General features: G+C 41.8%; 1 protein-coding gene across 4 annotated transcripts in view; it reads left to right on the forward strand.

Moving 5' to 3' along the window:
- Nucleotides 1–17861, forward strand: part of LOC309713521 (zinc finger MIZ domain-containing protein 1-like) — a 110025-nt gene extending 92164 nt beyond the window's left edge. For all 4 annotated transcript variants that reach the window (XM_082545210.1, XM_082545209.1, XM_082545211.1 and 1 more), the window contains 18 exons: nt 8436–8571; nt 8959–9073; nt 9253–9470; nt 9604–9805; nt 10120–10395; nt 10479–10661; nt 10802–10879; nt 10990–11158; nt 11250–11391; nt 11830–12040; nt 12283–12388; nt 12470–12630; nt 12718–12785; nt 12877–12945; nt 13036–13280; nt 13378–13541; nt 13933–14208; nt 14332–17861. In XM_082545210.1, the coding sequence (XP_082401336.1) occupies nt 8436–8571; nt 8959–9073; nt 9253–9470; nt 9604–9805; nt 10120–10395; nt 10479–10661; nt 10802–10879; nt 10990–11158; nt 11250–11391; nt 11830–12040; nt 12283–12388; nt 12470–12630; nt 12718–12785; nt 12877–12945; nt 13036–13280; nt 13378–13541; nt 13933–14208; nt 14332–14439 (2927 nt within the window). In that variant the 3' untranslated portion in view covers nt 14440–17861. The remainder of the gene's footprint in view (nt 1–8435; nt 8572–8958; nt 9074–9252; nt 9471–9603; nt 9806–10119; nt 10396–10478; nt 10662–10801; nt 10880–10989; nt 11159–11249; nt 11392–11829; nt 12041–12282; nt 12389–12469; nt 12631–12717; nt 12786–12876; nt 12946–13035; nt 13281–13377; nt 13542–13932; nt 14209–14331) is intronic.
- The last annotated feature ends 839 nt before the right edge of the window (nt 17862–18700 follow it).

An 18700-nucleotide genomic window follows, 5' to 3' on the forward strand; every position in this document is an offset into this window, starting at 1 on the left:
TCATAATATAATATAATAAATAAGGGTGGAAGGGCCATGGTCATTAAAGATAGGGATGGCAATTGCACATCTGCCAAGATATTGGACGGGACACAGTCAGTAGCAATAGCAGCAACATAGCCAATCAATAGCAGCGACAGAATGACTGTATGGGAGAAGCCTGCTCACACTCTTAATTAACATTAAGAGTTCTGACAGGCCACTGTCAGAACGTTCTGACAGCCCACTGTCAGAACGCCAAAAATTGTCAGAAGACTTCCCAGAGAAATTATAAGGAAGCTTGCATAAGAGGCTGTGTTAAAGAATAAAGGTGGCCATACCAAGTATTGACTTACAAGCTTGTTAGAATTGCCCTGTGTACTCTATTTCCATGTATATGTAAATGTGTCGGTAAATCACAGGACCCATTTTGCATTTTGCTAGCAAAATATAAAGAAATAAGGGGTGGCTCAGGACAGCACTGTATAATATTTTAAAAAATCATCAAAGACCAAGAAGCACTCAGTGTCAGAATAATGTCGGCTTGGATCAGGTTTGAGTTTCATTGTTTCCGTTTGGCTTGAATGTTTATCACGAGGGGGCTTTTTATTCAAATCCTGATCTGTTGCACATATGGAAGTCTCTAATGAGCCTAGAGGGGTGCCAAGACCAGACCCAGGTTCCACTAGTGTCAGCTTCTACTGTATTTATAAAGAAGCTTTGACCCCAGGCCTACTGTGTAAAGGTCACAGGTGAATCAGCCACCAGCGAATGCAGTCGCGACACTGCCGGCCATGCCCAGCACCCTGAGGTGGGCACAACTCCAGGCACATCTGCTCCATTGCTAATTAGTATCATTGTAGACAAGGGCTTAAGGCTGGGCCTTTGTTAATAGCAGCCTGTTGCTTGGGGAAACAGTCTGGCCCCTGTAAGCTGCTTCTCTGCAGGTCTGCTCAACTGATAATCTGGTTGGAGAACTCTACAGTTAGATCAACACTCTGTTGGTATATTGGCCATTTTTAGTCAGTGAAATGCGTTTCATCGAATAAAGAGGATTTCCATCATTTGCTGGGTCTTACTTGTTTTCAAATTGTAATTACTTTAACTAGAAGTAATATAAACATATTTGCTGTTTTACTTTTCTTTCTTCTGCATATTTCCTTTGATTTCCACCAATTTCGGTATAGTTAGCATGTCTTGAGACTTCAGTTTAGTTAACTTATTCACACAGCACAATACAATAGAATAAAATTACAGCATTATAACTGTGTGATAATCCAGTCCTGATTATTCGTTTCTGGCTAAGGAGCCATGCAATGCAAGTGTGACTTTAACAAAATGTTGATTTTTATAGCACAAGATTAATTTAAAAAAAATGTCCACGTTTTTAGTTGTGACAGATCTTAAGAACAGTTTTTCAAAAAAGCTATGAAACTTGACCTCAGGCACTTTTGTTGCCAGACCTTAACTCCCACATTAAGACATAAAGATGTAGGTTTGGAAGGAGTTTTGCTGCCAATCATCTTAATGTATATTTTAACAGACTAAACACTGACGCTGGGGAGATGTTTGGCTTTAATGCATAGAGTACTAATCCTCAGCAGGGGGTGCAATGCTAGATTTCCACCTTCATGCTTAAAAGAGACACTGAATGGCGTGCCCTGTTTTAAATGGAAGAGATTTGTTGCATGTGCCAAAGGAGATTATCTTTTAAAACACTGCCCTGCTTAGGCAAGGGTTGGTTTCTGTGTTACCATGACCAAGAAATGACAGTCCCACTGATGAGATCTGCATTAATCATCTGGAGATTGTGGCATATATTGTATCTTGTTCCAGTTGGCATCCAGTTAGTCCTAAATCATAATCCTATCTGAAAATCCTTATCTGAAATCTGAGAGCACTGCTATTATTTTGAAGATACATGTTTTAAATTTCCTGCATTTTCTATATAGATAGATACATTTGCATGTCAAAGAGGTTAGCTGGATATTTTATTATAAACTTTATTTTTTTAAATGTACTACAGCACCATTGGTGCGACATTAAGGAACACAGGATGTTAAAACAGCAACCTCCTTGTCTTCCTGCCTCCACATGGCCACATATGCTTGTGGCCTCAGTAAAACCTTTTTGGCGGGAGTCCAAGCGTCCCCCCCTCTTCACTTCGCCGGATGGACATGGCACGACATTGTGGCCATGTGGCCAGCAGGAGGCTGTATTTAAGCCAGGGCAGCTCTGAAATGGGCCATAAAACCTAGCCAGCAAGTCTGGCTCTCCGTGAGGCAACGGGCCTAAGTACTCATTGACAAGACTCCAATATTACCGAGAGGGAGAGTGGCAGAGGGAATAATGTAAAAAACAAAAGATGAGGTACAGACAGGAGGCAGTTGTCTGGCCTACACAGACATGCTGTTTTATAGCTGTTAGCACTAATACTTTCAATCCACATCAAAGCTGATCTTGCATTGCTAACACTAACTTTCATCTTTCAATGAAAGATGCATAGCAGTCATGTGAAATCGCCCCTTAACTTTGATGCCGTGTAGCAGCCATGATACCAACATGTGCCTACTTTATACATCATCCCCACCTCATCGGGTTTATGAAAACCCTCAAATATGTTGCATAGCCACCCAAATTTAAAATCTCAAACTAATTTGACAGCCCCCATTTCGAGTTTGCCTCTAATGTCAACAGTTTAAGGGAGTGAAATGTGCACCATGTGTTTAAGGTGTTTCACCTGTGAGCTTCTACCTAATTATCCAGACATGGATGAACAAGTAGCAATCTTCTGGCCTGTCGTGGGGTGACAGGTCCGTAACCTGTTATACACTCGCCTTGCTGGTGAAAAAGCCTGCATGACGAACATGTCGCTTCCATTTCATTATCAAATTGGCATCAATGAATAATTCGTGGCATCTGTGTGAAGACAAAGAGAGACCTGATGCCTGCCAGGTTGGCATCCGTGGCTCTTTGGTTACTGTGTGCATGTCAGGCAGAGCGGGAGATGATTTACGATGCAGCTTGCAGTTTACGCAGGAGAGCTCAGCGGTGACTGGGCCTTCATAAGCGACGCCATAGCAACTACTTATTCATGTAGTTTTCCATACATATGTTGAAGAAAATCCCAGAGTTTTATAGTTCTGGGAAACCTACATGAGGCACATAAGTGAGGGATTCTTTGGCTAAAACTAAACGTGGTTGTTTTGCATGGCTTCTTAGGTGCTTTCAGTAACCAGGGATACCGGGGCTCCCTAGACTCTGTCTTCTTTTAATTGACTTTGGCCTGCAGGAGGCTTGTGTCCATTCAATCCTTTCTGGGCAGAGGAGGGAGGGTGGGCGGAATCGAATGTGAATAGAGCGCTCTCAGAAACCAAAGAGTGCAGCCCACTAGAGCTGCTCTTGTTAGTTTGCTCATGGTCTTTGTTCTCCTTTCAGCCCTTCTGGCTAAACGTCTTCAAACAAGCCATTTAGGGGTCGTGATTCTCTACGACAGGTTTACTGCGAAAATTGGACTTCACTCCTATGTCTAATAAGGGAATAAGCGAGGAAGTACTGTCGATAATGTGACTCTGACGTGATGACAGGATATGTGCTGTGCGTTTGTGGGGAAGTTAGTGACCAAACCATGTGGGACAATGCCAGGTGGGACTCCAGGGTTGACAAGGGAGCAGGTGTCTATTACATACAGAGCAGAGGGAGGGGGAGGCAGAGAACGGGTGCGGATGAGGATCATAGAAACTCTTGGCATCTGCGTTACCTGCTGCCTCCCTTGCAGTGCCCTGCCAATAATGGAAGGAAAAGGAGGGAGGTAGAAAATGAAAAGGAGTAGAGGAAACTATTCTTGAGGCAGCAGCAAGTGTAGGGGTGACCTTTGTAATAGCAGCTATTCATGTGTTTAAGGTTATATTCTCCCTTGTAGCACATGGTCCTTAATCATTATGGTGCTCAATTTTTTTATTTTTTAACAATTTCTTAAAAGCACTAATATACACTGTGTAATGACATACAGTGTTAATGTCTGTAGCATACATGAAGTCTGCATGGAAGTTTTTGCCATCCAGTAGCAACTGCAAAAAAAGATGTATTTTGTTCTTATTAATTTAATATTATTATTCATCACGGTATTTGTTTTTGCATACTTTGACTTACTTTGTAATATGAGTGACAGTTGGTAAGTTGGTACTGTCTGGCGGGCAGAAGCTTTGCGTTGGGGATGATTTTACTGGATGAATGATATTGACACAGGAACATCTGCCGAGTTTATTTCCAGATTTTGTAAATTGATTGGTCTGTGTTGTATTTATAGATGAGTCCATGGTATGTTGGGCATGGGCATCACCACTGTGGTGGCTACAGTGGGGCAGCTGTGCAAGTGGAAAGATGACGTTTCAATGTCTGAATCCTCCAGTCTGCATGTCAGTGTGTCCTTGAGTAAGCTGCTGGACTCCAAATTGCTTCTGATGCATAGAATAATGTGCTGTATACACGTGTGTGAATGGGAAAATGCCTTGTGGTGTAAAAGGACTGCACGTGCACATGTACTGTGTAAAATCAATACGGTTTACTAAACTGAGATTAGAAGGTAATGCTGGCTAGCTTGGTTAGCAGCAAGCTAACTCACTAAATAACCGACCTTTATTGGTTTAACTGTGTTAGAATATTTTGTTTAATTACCTTGTTAGTGCAGAAAGAAAGTAGACCTTAAAAATAAGCTAATGTCCCAAAAAGCAAATAACTTTACACACAACCTTGCAATTGAAATTTTAATTGAGATCTCTCTAGCACTGATAGTCACATGTTAAGGTACTACAGTGCAGCCACTTGGCCTACATAACAGTATATGGTAGTCACTGTCATTTTTTTAACACATGCCTATATAGCTGCCTTGTTGCCTACAGCAAACTGATACATGAAACTCTTAGAAATGAGCAAAATTTTAAGAATCTTTTAACAGCACAAAATAAATTCTATCAACCTCCATACAGATATCTCGAAAGATGAACATCTAACTTTGCAGTCAAATGACAAAAATATTAATGTTGCAATCTGGGTTAACTGACCTTTTATTAAAAGCTCTTTGTTTTCGGGAGAGCACGGCAGAGCCCAAATCAGAGTGTTTAATCAGCACAGTTTATCTCTCTGCCTCGTGTCTGCATGGGCCATGGATGGAAGGTTGGGGGAGCATTAGGCTATCATTGGATAGAGCATTGAATAACTGTCAGGGATGCAGTCCATGTCATTTGTCATGTCTCCCTGGGGCTTTATGACAGCAAGTGAAGCTGGAAGCTGCAGACCCAATCACTGAACCACCCATCTAGTCCCAGCAGATGCGTTTACCACCCTTCGCCATGGTTGACCATCAGGCTGGGCAGCTGAGCACCAGAATATCAATACGGCTCAGACTCAGCTGGGCCCCTGGGACCATCTACGAGGCAAACAGGATAGCCTTGTCTCCTTATGGAAGGCAGAGACTCATTGCCGCCAGGGAGACCAATGTAAACATGGCAGAAGGATGCTCTCTAGCACAAAATGCCAGTTTGATTCACTCCAGAATGGTCTTTGAGATTTGGAAGTGCAACACCTGAGACAATTATCTCCAGATTTGGCTCTTCTCAGAGAGACAGATGAGTCTATTGAAGGGCCGTCTGTGGGAGGAGTGGAGAGGAGAAACAGTAATCCTTTTGTGTTCCTCATCTGCACTGTCCTGAGCCGTGTTTGGGTGTAGGACGAGTAGGAGGGAGCGACTGAAGAGAAACGAGTTGGCTGTTCCTCCTCCCGTCATCTGAAACCTGAAGTTTATCCTCTGAGTCAATGACAGGGCTTCTCCTTTAAACCGGTTGGTGCTTAGTGGAGGTGGTAATTTTGTGCAGAGATAAGCCCTTTATCTAATGATGGGGTAGAATAATTCTTTAAGTGGCAACACTTGTGATTCCTTTTCTCTCTCTCTCTTTTTTTTTTCCTGTTTCTCTCAGATAGCCGATGTATTGTCATCTTTCTGCTATGTTCCACACGGTTGTTGTTTATGTCCTGCGGCTGTTGATGTCGGCCTCGGCGTGAAACAGGGACGCTGTCTGCTTACCCAGACGGCCCCACAGTGGCACAGCTATGGGATAAATTGTGGAGACATGTTTATCAACATAGAAGAAGTGCAAGTTACCCCTTGTTGGAAGAGAATAATGGGACCTAATTGAGCTGTAACATGCTGGCTGGTCGCCAGGCCCTTGAATTGAAAACTCTCTCCATCAGAAGGGGGTCTGAGGAGAGGGAGGGTGCTGTTAAAAACACTGCAGGACGTACTAACATAGATGTGAAACCCGTAAACCTATTAGCCACACTTGGATCCGGTTTTTATCAAATTAAAAGTAACTCAGGAATCTGCACCTTTACCTTTGAGCGTGATGCTTTTAGCAGAAAGTGCACCTGAGCGGCCTTTTCCGTCAACTAAAGCACAGCCGTGGTAAAGTCAGATCAATTCTCTGGAGGAACAGCACAGCCTGTCTCCTGGCACCTGCCTTGCCAAGAAGAGGAGGGGGAGGAGGAGGAGAGAAAAAGAGAGGGAGCGTGAGCGGGTGGGAAAGAGGAAAAACCCAGCTGCCTCTGTGCCTGAGCCCCGTGCTGCTTTTAAAGGAGTGGGAGGGAGAGGAGAGGGAGAAGCAAGGAGACTGCTGGCACCATCTGTACATGTCTTTTGTATTCCAGCCCTCATCTTTACACAGAGTGAGGCTGGTGTGCTCAGTGTTCAAATGAAAGGATAGGAGGTGCCTTTTGGGGTGCAGTGCTCTGAGAGGAGAAGGTGTGTGTTTGTGTGTCGAAGCAGAAACTCAGTTTTGTCCTCGGAAAATTCGCCACACTCAGAGGACATCTTGTGTCCTATTTATTTTACGCCTGTGTGTGTGTGTGTTATTATAAGCTCGTGCTGTTTCTTTCCTTGTCTGAGTGTGCTGGTAAGCTTGTATGGTTTGCAAGCAGCCATGTGTGGTCAGATGTCTGGGTTGCCATGTTTGTGATGGGAGTCAGAAGCTTTTGTTTGTTCCTCCTTCCTATCAGCCCCATTAGACTGATGTCTCCTCTCTCGCTGATTCATTCAGCCTTCTGTATTTTCTTTATTTTTAATCTCGGTTGTTTCTCCCTTGTGCGTCTGCATCTGTATGTGTGTGTGTGTGTGCGTGTAATATGTGGCAGCCCACCCTTGCATGTGGCAGCAGGGTGCATCTGCCTGCGAGGACAGCGCGCACACTCTGCTGTCATATTGACGTGGCTTTTTTGCGCGAACCGCAGCTGAAATCACCAAGCACTCTGATTCACCCACCCCTCCCGCTCCTTACTCAGCCTAGAAGTGCTGTGAATCATAAGAGGAGGTGGCTGCCCTGCTCTTTGATTGAATCCACATTCCCTTTCTCCTCAGACAGCCACAGAGAGAGGCTAGAAGGAGGCAGAGGAAGTGAGAGGGAGAGAAAAGGGAAAAGTGAGTCTTTTGTAGTTGGCACAGTACAAACACATGCACTGCAGATGAAAAGCATATGATTCGATCAAACGCACTCTGTGGTAGCTACCTAACCAAGTGGTAGGTAGGTGGGGAGAAGGGAAGGACTGGAATTCATTTGCAGGCCCAGAGTGAACCCTAGTGGCCATGAGCTACAGTGGCATGCAGGATTTAGGCTGATCCTTTATATTGCAGCTTAAAGGTACAGGCTTTGGGCTCTTAAAATGTTCCAACATTTCTTAGAACAAACACAATCATGATTTAGAAATTTCTGTCCACGGGTAGACTTTTCAAACTAAATTAAACTGAACAAAAAGTAACAGGATAAAAATATTTTAAATAGCAGAGCCTGTGCATGTGGGTCGCACATGGCTATTTATGCAATGACATTTAGGTGTGGTTATGTGAGTATTAGCGTAAATATAAGCACAGTTGATATAAATCAATGGCCCCAGTGTGCACTTGTGTGAGGTATGAATATAAGCTGTTTAGTGCATTTCCCCCAAACACTCCTGTTTTCCCTCACATGAAATATGCTTATTCACTAACTACAAGTGCCAGAAAATAAACCGCCCTAATTTTGAAATAAATAATTTATTTACTAAATAAATAAATCATAACAACCTGTAAACATATCACTCTTGAGCAAACATTGTTTTTCACATCTCATGAATGATAGGATGTCTTTGTGTTTAATGTTGTTGCACTGTTACATACTGTTTGCTTGTTCCATTTTGCAGGTACCTTGCACAGAATATAGCTCCACAGTTGTGCCATAGGGTACAATGCATATTTATTTTTGTGCACTTTTTTCCAGTCAGGCCATTGCTTTTTGGATTTTTAACATGAACTTTTGCTCAGAAGTGTTTTGCTTTTTTTGTTCTTAAGTGCTTGCAATAGTAGGGTGGTACCTCTGTAGTTATTTCTAACAGGTCTCCAATAGTACTTATGTACTCTGCTCTCTTTCCAGCCCTCCTCTCCTCGTGGTGTGAGGAGCTTGGACGCCTCCTCCTCCTCCGTCACCAGAAGAACAGGCAGAACGAGCCTCCAGGAAAAGTGCCCATGCAGCCCCCCATGAGTTCCATGAAGCCCAGCCTCTCACATGGGTCAGTGTTCACTGCTGTGCTTTTTGGCTTGTGTGTGAGATGTGTTTGTGTGTGTTGGGTATGCGAACAGACAGACTGGGCCCTTGGGGAAAGCCCTTCCTCTCTGTGTGAGGCCCGTTGTTCCTTATGGATCAGTGGCTAGACAAACTGCCAGACAAACTGCATTTAGCACAGTCAATAGTGGCAAACAGTAACTCAACCATTTGCCTTTCAAGAAGAAGAAGAAAAAGACGCATTCATATTTTTTTAAGCTTAACCACATAACTTGCCTTTTCCTGTCTTTCAGCAGTTGCAAACATACTTACTAGAACTATACTGTAAATACTTGTGCTGCTTGGCAAACCATTTTGTTTTGCTTAAGTGAAATGTGTTTTCTATTCCCTGCAGAGATGGGTCTTTTCCCTATGACTCAGTTCCCTGGCAGCAAAACACCAACCAGCCTCCTGGTTCAGTGTCTGTGGTGACCACTGTGTGGGGTGTGACCAACACTTCCCAGAGCCAGGTGAGATCCCCTTTTTGCTTGAGAGTAAAAATGTGCCTGTTCCAAGTCTTTATATTTAATAGCTGTAATAATACCACCTGCAGATTTGTGTATTTGGCAGTGGTATTCTGAATTGAACCTCATCTGAAATCAGTGAAACATTTACATGTGTTTTTCCCTCTATTCCTAATGTGTAACAGGTGTTGGGGAATCCCATGGCCAACAGTAACAATCCCATGAACCCTGGTGGTAACCCTATGGCCTCGGGTATGTCTGGTAACACTCCAGGTATGAACTCTCCTCAGTTCCCCGGTCCGCAGCAGCAGTTCCCCAACAAAGGCAACTCAAACCCGGCCTATATGCAGCAGGGGATGTACGGTCGACCCAACTACCCTGGAGGAGGAGGCTTTGGTGGCAAGTAAGTAACCAGTAGATGGATTGCTGATGGTCACTGGAGTGATTAAAAATGCTTAAAGAACTAATTCAGACAATTACTTTAATTAATTCTCTTCTCTAGAACTTCTTTAATATCTTTTTGCTTATTCTTATAGTTACCCTGGAGGGCCGAATCCTGGACCCGGTGGAATGGGCATCCCTCCGCACTCCCGTCCTCCCTCTGACTTCACCCAGCCTGCCGCTGCTGCCGCCGCAGCTGCAGTTGCTGCTGCTGCTGCCACCGCAACTGCCACTGCAACAGCAACTGTAGCTGCCCTGCAGGAAACCCAGAATAAGGACATGAACCAATATGGACCGGTAGGATGACGCACAAACTGATAGCATAAACTGTTGCCTTTTGTGCACGTGTGAGACTACGGTACTTAGAATTCATCAACTTTGACTTTTGGCTCTATCCCTTTAATGCTAACAATAGCAAGCTGGAGTACCACATTTATTTGCAACAGAAGCAAACAAACTGTTTCTCAGATGTTGATACCATTTTGTTTCTTTCTGGTGGAGTTTTTTTGTTTTGTTTGTTTGTTATCTATAAAATCTTTTGATTCAACAGAAACTGCGTAATATTGACAGTCAAGTCTGAGGTGGTTGATCAAATTCTTTTTGTCTTTCAGATGAGTTCCTCTTTCCAGATGGGGCCAAATCAGGCATACAACAGTCAGTTCATGAACCAGCCAGGACCCCGCGGCCCTCCATCCCTTCCTGGAAACATGGGCACAGGCATGAATGCATCCAACATGAGCGGGCCTCCAATGGGAATGAACCAACCCAGGGGCCAAGGCATGGGGCCTTTTGGGGCACACGGTCAAAGAATGCCTCAGCAAGGCTATGCAGGTCCTCGGGCTCAGGGCATGGGTATGCAAGGCATAAAAAGACCGTACCCAGGGGAGGTGAGTGGATTCAACAGTGTCACCTTAAATATGTAGCTCCGTTGCTATATGCTGAATGTATGTCCCGGTCACTGATTCCACAGCCAAACTATGGTGGGCAGCAGTATGGACCAAACAACCAGTTCCCTAACCAGCAGGGCCAATATCCCACACCAAATGCCTCCAGGCCGCTGCCATCCCCCAACTACCCTGGCCCGAGGATGCCAGGACAGCAGCTGCAAGGCCAATACCCACCACCCAGTGGTGCCATAGGCCAGTACTATAAGGTGCAGTGTTAAAGCTATTCAATAAAAATGTGATGGTGTATTTCATATTGTATATGCAGTTTTATCAAAGTCTCACTGACATTTTTTTTAGCTAATAATGGTGTAAATTTGACAAATTATTTGTTTAATTAAAATCACAGCAAGAGCCACCTTTCAATGGCCAAACAAATAACTTCTCTGGGAGTGGATATCAGTACAACCAGGGAAATATGAATGGGGTAAGTCTACTTTGGTACCAGTTTATTAAAATTTAAAATTACATTATACTTGAATGTACTCTTTAGTGATTTAAGTAGTTGATTTACAACTCAATTTGTGTTTTATATAGCCTCCAAGGCCAGTGGGGAACTACCCTCACTCGCCTGTGCCAGGGAACCCTACTCCTCCAATGACACCAGGAAGTAACATCCCGCCGTACCTGTCGCCAAACCAGGATGTGAAGCCACCCTTCCCTCCTGACATTAAACCAAATATCACCGCACTCCCTCCCCCACCAGGTCAGTAATTAATCAATGAACAGTAAGTTCAAGCGTTTTAAACTTTTTTTTAAGTCTGTGATTTAAGGTTGGTTCTTATCTCCAAAAACAGCAAGCCACAACGAGGAACTGCGTCTGACGTTCCCAGTGCGGGATGGAGTAGTCCTAGAGCCCTTCAGGCTAGAACATAACCTGGCTGTCAGCAACCACGTCTTCCATTTACGGCCCTCTGTACACCAGACACTCATGTGGAGGTAACGCATATTTATGTGCTACTGCTTTTTTCCCCCATCCACTTTAACAGTTATATGGGTCTTTTAGGCTGTAAATATTCTCTTATTGATTTTCATTAGTAGCCAAGAACATTAGATTTAAAAAAAAAACAACCCTTTTCCCAGGAACGTGACAAGTAAGGATCATTAAGGCATTAATTTTCAGAATTTTCTGGAGTATTGCAATTTCCTTCATCACTATCTTAAGTAAAAGTCAATTCAAGTCAAGAGTCCTGATATGAGGATTTCTCCTGCTGCCAAGCTGAGATTATATCCTAAGTTTAGCATCCAATTAATGTTATATATTACCTCAAAAAATTTCCCTGTTAATGTGTGAGAATGAATTCCCGTTATTCTAACTCATGTATTGCATACAGTAACCCTCCATAACCGTAACCGCTTTATATTTTATCTGTGCAGGTCGGACCTGGAGCTGCAGTTTAAGTGCTACCACCACGAAGACCGTCAGATGAACACGAACTGGCCGGCATCTGTCCAAGTCAGCGTCAACGCCACGCCGCTCACAATCGAGCGGGGAGACAACAAGACCTCCCACAAACCCCTGCACTTGAAACATGTATGCCAGCCTGGAAGGAACACGATCCAGATCACAGTCACTGCCTGCTGCTGTGTGAGTACACACATTTCCAGAGCTAATGAAAAAAATCAACAGGTTCATACAAATCCACTCAAGTCAAATGCAAAATGTTTCCCATCAGATGATATTTAATGCTAAAAGAAAGAAAATAACAAAAGGGATCTGTCATGTCTCCTTTTTTTTTTTCACAACTGATCAAACAGTAAAGAATGGATAAAACAGATACACCTTAGGAGAATGTCTTTGATAGTCACTTAGATGTTTTTTCCCCCCAGTCGCACTTGTTTGTGCTACAACTGGTCCATCGGCCCTCAGTTCGCTCTGTCCTCCAAGGCTTACTGAAGAAGAGGCTTCTGCCTGCAGAGCACTGCATCACCAAAGGTATTCACATTCATTTTGCACCCTTATGTCCTCATTGCTCTGTACTTGTTTACTCACTGTGTTTCTTCTCCTGCCTCACAGTAAAGAGGAACTTCAGTAGCGTGGCAGCGTCGTCGGGCAATACCACATTAAACGGGGAGGATGGCGTGGAGCAGACAGCCATCAAGGTTTCGCTCAAATGTCCAATCACCTTCCGGCGAATACAGCTTCCAGCAAGAGGGCATGACTGCAAACATGTTCAGGTAAGACTTCAAGGATACACCATCACAGTAAAAGTGACAAACAAATAGAAATATACATTCAAAAAATCTATTTTCTTGTTCTTGCAGTGTTTTGATTTGGAATCATATTTACAACTGAACTGTGAGCGGGGAACATGGCGATGTCCTGTATGCAAGTATGTCTAAGGAGTTAAAATGCTAAGGAGTACATGCACTTGCCTTATTTAGATGACTTTTTCTTAAATACTATTTCTCTTTTTTCCTCAGTAAAACTGCGTTGTTAGAAGGACTCGAGGTGGACCAGTACATGTGGGGAATCCTGAATGCTATTCAAAAGTAAGCAGAAATAGGAACATCAGTGCAATCTTATATGCATATGTATTTTTCTTTTAACTTAACTATTTGATTTCATCTACATTTTATCAGCTCTGAGTTTGAGGAAGTGACAATTGACCCGACGTGTAGTTGGCGGCCGGTGGCTATAAAATCAGAAATTCACATAAAAGAAGATCCAGATGGACCACTGGCAAAGAGGTTTAAGACGATGAGTCCCAGCCAGATGATCATGCCTAATGTGATGGAGATGATAGCTCAGCTTGGCCCCGGACCCTCACCATACCCATCGCTTCCTTCTGGGCAAGGAGGCAATAACAGCGAATACGGAAGCCAAGGTAGCTCAAACGTACAAAAAGTACAGTAGCACCCAGAATTATGCAAACAAAGCAGAGCAACAACAAAAAATTTTAAACATATTCTGTCTGTGTCTAGGCAACAGTTACCAGAGCCATGGGAACTTTGATTTCCCTCACGGGACCCCTGGTGGTACGTCAATGAATGACTTCATGCATGGTCCCCAGCTGTCTCACCCACCTGACATGCCCAACAACCTGATGGCACAAGACAAGCCACTGTCCCACAATATGCCTGACACAGTGAGTTTACCAACAATTCCTAATATACTGACTCTGTCATATTTTGTTACATAATGTATACTTTTTGCTTTACTTTGTATATAGACTAACTATAAAAGTGGGAAAATACTGGCAGCAACCAGTTAGCATAGCTTAGCATAAAAAACAGTTACTGGCTACAGCTAAATTAAATATGCAACTTGAGTCAGAATAACTAAACTTACCAATAATTGGCTCCACTTCCATATAACTTACATATTCATAAATTTAGCCAAGCTAGCTGAGCTAGCCAAATTATGGCTTTAGCTTTATATTTAAAGTGTTTGTTGGAGGTTGTTAGCAGTCACAAAATGAAACAGGTTGAAAGACGTATATGGCTATTCTGAATTATTCCCCCTCTCTTTCTCTACAGATACCTCATTCTGTTGGCAATGACCAACCGCATGGTCCACTGCAGCAGAGTTTACACGCGTCTCCACACCCTGGGAGCCAATCAGGGCAGCAGCTACACCACAGCGGGCCTCCTCAGCCCTCACGACAAGCTCCACCTCCTCAACAACAGCAGCAACAACAGCAACAACAACAGCAGCCCGGCCCCAACAACCACCCTCACAGCGACCTGGCCTTCAACCCCTCCAGCAGTTTGGACAGCCAAGCAGGGTCAGACATGCCTGAGCCGTCCTTAGACGTAAGTCCTCTGAAACAATCAGAATCTTCACATCTGTAATCTGACATATTTAACAGTTGATGCAAGGAGATTCCTTGAATACTTACATAGCAAATTTTTGTTGTCCTTCCTTCTACCATACAGCTTCTTCCAGAGCTCGCTAACCCAGATGAACTGTTGTCCTACCTGGATCCCCCAGACCTCCCCAGCAATAGCAACGATGACCTTCTATCGCTCTTTGAAAACAACTGAGGCGATTCAGAAACATATAATCACTGACTGCTGCAGTTTCCCTGAGATCCCAAGGCGGTCACTCAGTACTTGATAAACACAAAGATGCACTCCCTTTCTCTTCTTCCTCTTGTACAACTTTCATTCGCCAGCACAGATTGACTGAAAGAGGTTACAACTCAAAGACACGGCAAGGGTTTTCCCTGCCCTCTCACCCAGAGGTGATAACTTTGAACTGTGCAGCTATACTCAGTTGATTTTCTTTTTTTTTAAATGTCACACACATGTGTATGTGTGCTTATTAGGAACGCGTTGTAGCATTTTTTTTATTCGTGTTTTGTTTCCTTTTCTGAAGAAAAAGGAATTCACTGTAAAAAAAAACAGAAAAATAACTGAAAAAACCTGCGCTATCTGGCCAGTGCGTCTTATCTTATTCCAATCTGAGAGGCCACAGCTTCCTGGTGTCGCAGCTCCATTCCCTGACTGGTCTGGTTAGTCGCACTTTTTTGTCCACCACACATCATTTAAAAGCACAAGAGATTCTGACAACGCAAAAACACAAAAATCAGCCTTTCCAAAAAGAAACAAAAAATAAGATCAACGTGTCCATCTTTGACAAAATGTTTTTTCTAAAACAAATTTAAGCTCCTCTGCCAAGATTTTAAAAAATATTTTTGGGACTGATCGGCATCCACTTTGTCTACGATTGTGCTATTTTTTAAACACATAGATGTCCCTCCTTTTTGGTTTCGACAGCAGAAAATGAAAAAAATTGCCCCAATTACACCAAACAACATTCATAACAGAGTAGCATATCTGTCCATCTACATATTGTAAAGTTATTGTCCCCTGTACAAAGAAGGGATTTCATTGGAAACATAAGGTACAACGTGCAAGGTTTGGGTTCCTGTGACGCTCCTGCTTTGTCGCTTCCTGCTACAACTCCTTCCATCAGCTCTGCATGAGCCATCGTGTTTCTCTTGTCAGGAGTTTTACTGAATTACATCTCTCTTCCCGGTTAAATGATGTTGTTTAAGTAATCTACAAAGTGCATGTGTGCCAAGCCCTTGTCTAGTGCTGTTCCAAGTGGTGATAACAAAAGATAGTGTGGTTTTTATCAGTTGCTGTTTCCACAGACCTTGTTTGTTTGCTTGTTTTATGATTTTCTGTCAGGTTTAGTATGATTTTATTTAACACTAACATTGAAGGGATGATGTTGATGTCAGCAGTACATTTATCATGTATTTGCTGCATATACTGTGTTATGTTTATTATGTTTTTTTTATTGTTGCTGCACAATTAAACTATACATAAACCTTTTGGGAAACTGCTCAACATCACCAAAGTTAGAGGGATGAGAATGGAAATGTTTGTGCTTGCTTGGTCCTGTAAAGACTGAAAGTGTGTGAGTGTGTGTGTGTCAGTGTGATTGGATGTAATATTGGTTTTAAAGATAAAGGAGAGGACAGTTTATCCATCACTGCTGTTCAAGAAGTGGTTTTCAAAGCAGTATTGGTGCAGATTTCTTTCTTTTTGCCACATTTGTTTTCATTTTAATGTTAAAAAAAGAGTGCTGTTCTGTATGCAAATGTATTATTTTTTAAGAAATGCTATCGTACTGTAAATATCATTGTGAATATTTTTGTATCATCTTGATAATGTTTGTCCTTCGATCATTAGTCGTCCAACTTAACCACATATGCTCCCAAACCAGCATACGGCTGTCTCGTCTCCACGCCGGGGCGTAGCCAGCCCAAGCATTTCATAAGCTATCGCAGGTCATCGTCGTTTCCCCCGAGTCGCTTTCCCACCTGTTCATGTCCTAATATTCGTTGTCCCCTTCCTTGCATCAGCTCAAAGTGCTTGTGTATCATCGTTTCAGTTTTCAGACGTTGCACTCAGTTCGAAGCAATATTTTCCCTCATGCTACGATGTATTGATTCAAAATGATCAATGTTGTCTGCTCATGAATTTATGTTGACCTTTGTCAGTGATGCTGAACAGTAATGGGTTTCGAATTATGTGGTGTCAGCTGGCTTTCAGTGTAATTAGTGAGCTATGTGAATATCATAATTGTTGCTAATTGTCAGTGGTATTTTAAAGATATATCACAACCATATTTTAAAGAAATTCATGATATTGTTTATATTTTTGTTATAGAAAAAATTTGGCTTTTTTAAAAAAGCATGAGACCATATACATTTTTATCCCCTTTGTTCTTGGTAAATTATTTTGTACTGGTTTTCTTATTAATCTGTAAGGCTAGAAATCCAATTTCTTTCAATTGTAGCATTGTGCTGAATCGACCATCCTGATTTCATGTACGCATTATTTTTAAATGTTATAAAAGGAATTTGTTTTTTCCTATTCAGAGCCCTAACTTGTTTCATATTTTAGTCACAAGGAAACATCAAATCAAAAGTCTGTGCTTTCAACAGTTCACTGGTGTGTTTTCATTCTTCGCGATCTGAATTGAAACTTTTAAACAATCCCACGGAAGTCTTTATCATTTCAGTCTTTTTCTTCTTCTTTTCAAATTGGTGAAAAAGGCAGCACCCCTAATTTGTAGTTGCACAATCACAATAAAGGGACATTTCTCTGGGGGGAGATGTTGTTTTAAAAGAAAAAACAGTTGAAAAAAGAAAACGAGTTAATAAAAAATTTAAAAATTTAAAAACAAAAAAACAAAAAGGAAGGGCACGTTCGCTAGTTTGACCTGGAAAGGATTTTAAGACCAGGTCAAACATCCCAAGGATGCCTGTATATATGTAAATTAATATAGAGACATGTGAACAGAAATGTATTCATTTTCCCTGGGAATGTGCATTGTTTCTTCAGAATAATAAAAAGCTTGCAACCCCTCTACTGGAAGTGGCTGAATATGGAAAATGAAACTTGTTAGTTAGTGTCTGTGGGTATCGCTCAGCATTTTGTTCCCACTCTGTATTATACTTTCACCTCTTTTGTTACGGGAACTGGGACAGCAATGTTTTACATGTAATATTTAGCCTAAATGTTCTAGTCTGTCACCTGCATACTCTGAGGTGCTAAAGCTAAAAACTTAAAAAACAAATACATTTAAAAAATTAAAAAATACATAAAGCAAAACAAACAATAAAAAAAAAACGGTTACAAAGAAAACTGCTCGGAGATGAGGGAGAAGCACGGTGGGAGGGACGGGTCCAGAAGATTGTAACCAATCCATAGTTTGTACAATTTTTGATATCATGAACAGTTGGAAAAATTATACAACCTAAGGTGATTCATGCAATGTGGCCATTGTCTCTCTGTTTGTACATTGTATGTACAATCATTTCATATTCTAAACTGGTGAGAAAATAAAGGAACTAATTGTGATTTTTAGTCTTGCAGAACTGTATGTAGTTAGATGATGTGACAACCTAATATTTATCTAATAAATATGTATTCAGATGATACCTGTATGTCACTGTGATTTTGTCTTTTGTGCACTTGTGATGCAGTCTGCGAGACCTGTCTGACTCGTGTGCTGTTTACAAAAGCACGAGGTGTAAATTATGGATTTTTACTCAGATTTTCATTGAGTTGGCTCAAGGTCGCCTTGCCATTGAGTGAAAAGTTGACAAACTAATAATTACTGACACATCAAAGTAAGGCTCTCATGAATTGCAATCGCCAACTGAACATTTTTTGAGAATCAGTCAACAAAGTAATGGAATTATTTTAGAAAATATCATTATTGAACACTCTGTTACAGTCCTTTTTTTAAAAGTACTGTACATTTTATTATACTTACAAGATTGAAAAAGGAAAGTGAGAAGTTCAATTTCCAGTTCTACTGTATGTTGATACCAATTAGATGCCTTGTCATAGTTCTCCAGTGTGCAACTTCAGACCATACAGGTTTCAGTTTTTCAGACACAACTATTGGTTCAGTAGCTAATGCTGATTTGAATGTTATGCAACCATGCATAGGTCGATAGAAGTCACTCCCTAAACAATTATGATTCATAAGCTGCCAAAACTGGTTTTATCTAAACATACAACCAGTGACTGAATGTTCAAGAAATATACCAGGTGGGAAAAAGACCGTTGGCGTTAATGTGTAATTCCAGTCTCTTTTTACTGTGAATGTAACTAAATAATAACATTAACACACTACAAGCTAACATTTAGCATTTAAAAACTTCATTTAAAATGAAAAAGTCTTGAGGAGTTTATGTTTTATGTTTATGTTGCGTGCATAAACGGTTGTTCTGTCCTGTATGTAAACATGATAGCTCGAAAAGTTTAGAATTAATTA

This window comes from Aulonocara stuartgranti, assembly GCF_965226115.1.
Source record: "Aulonocara stuartgranti genome assembly, chromosome: 8".
Lineage (NCBI taxonomy): Eukaryota > Metazoa > Chordata > Actinopteri > Cichliformes > Cichlidae > Aulonocara > Aulonocara stuartgranti.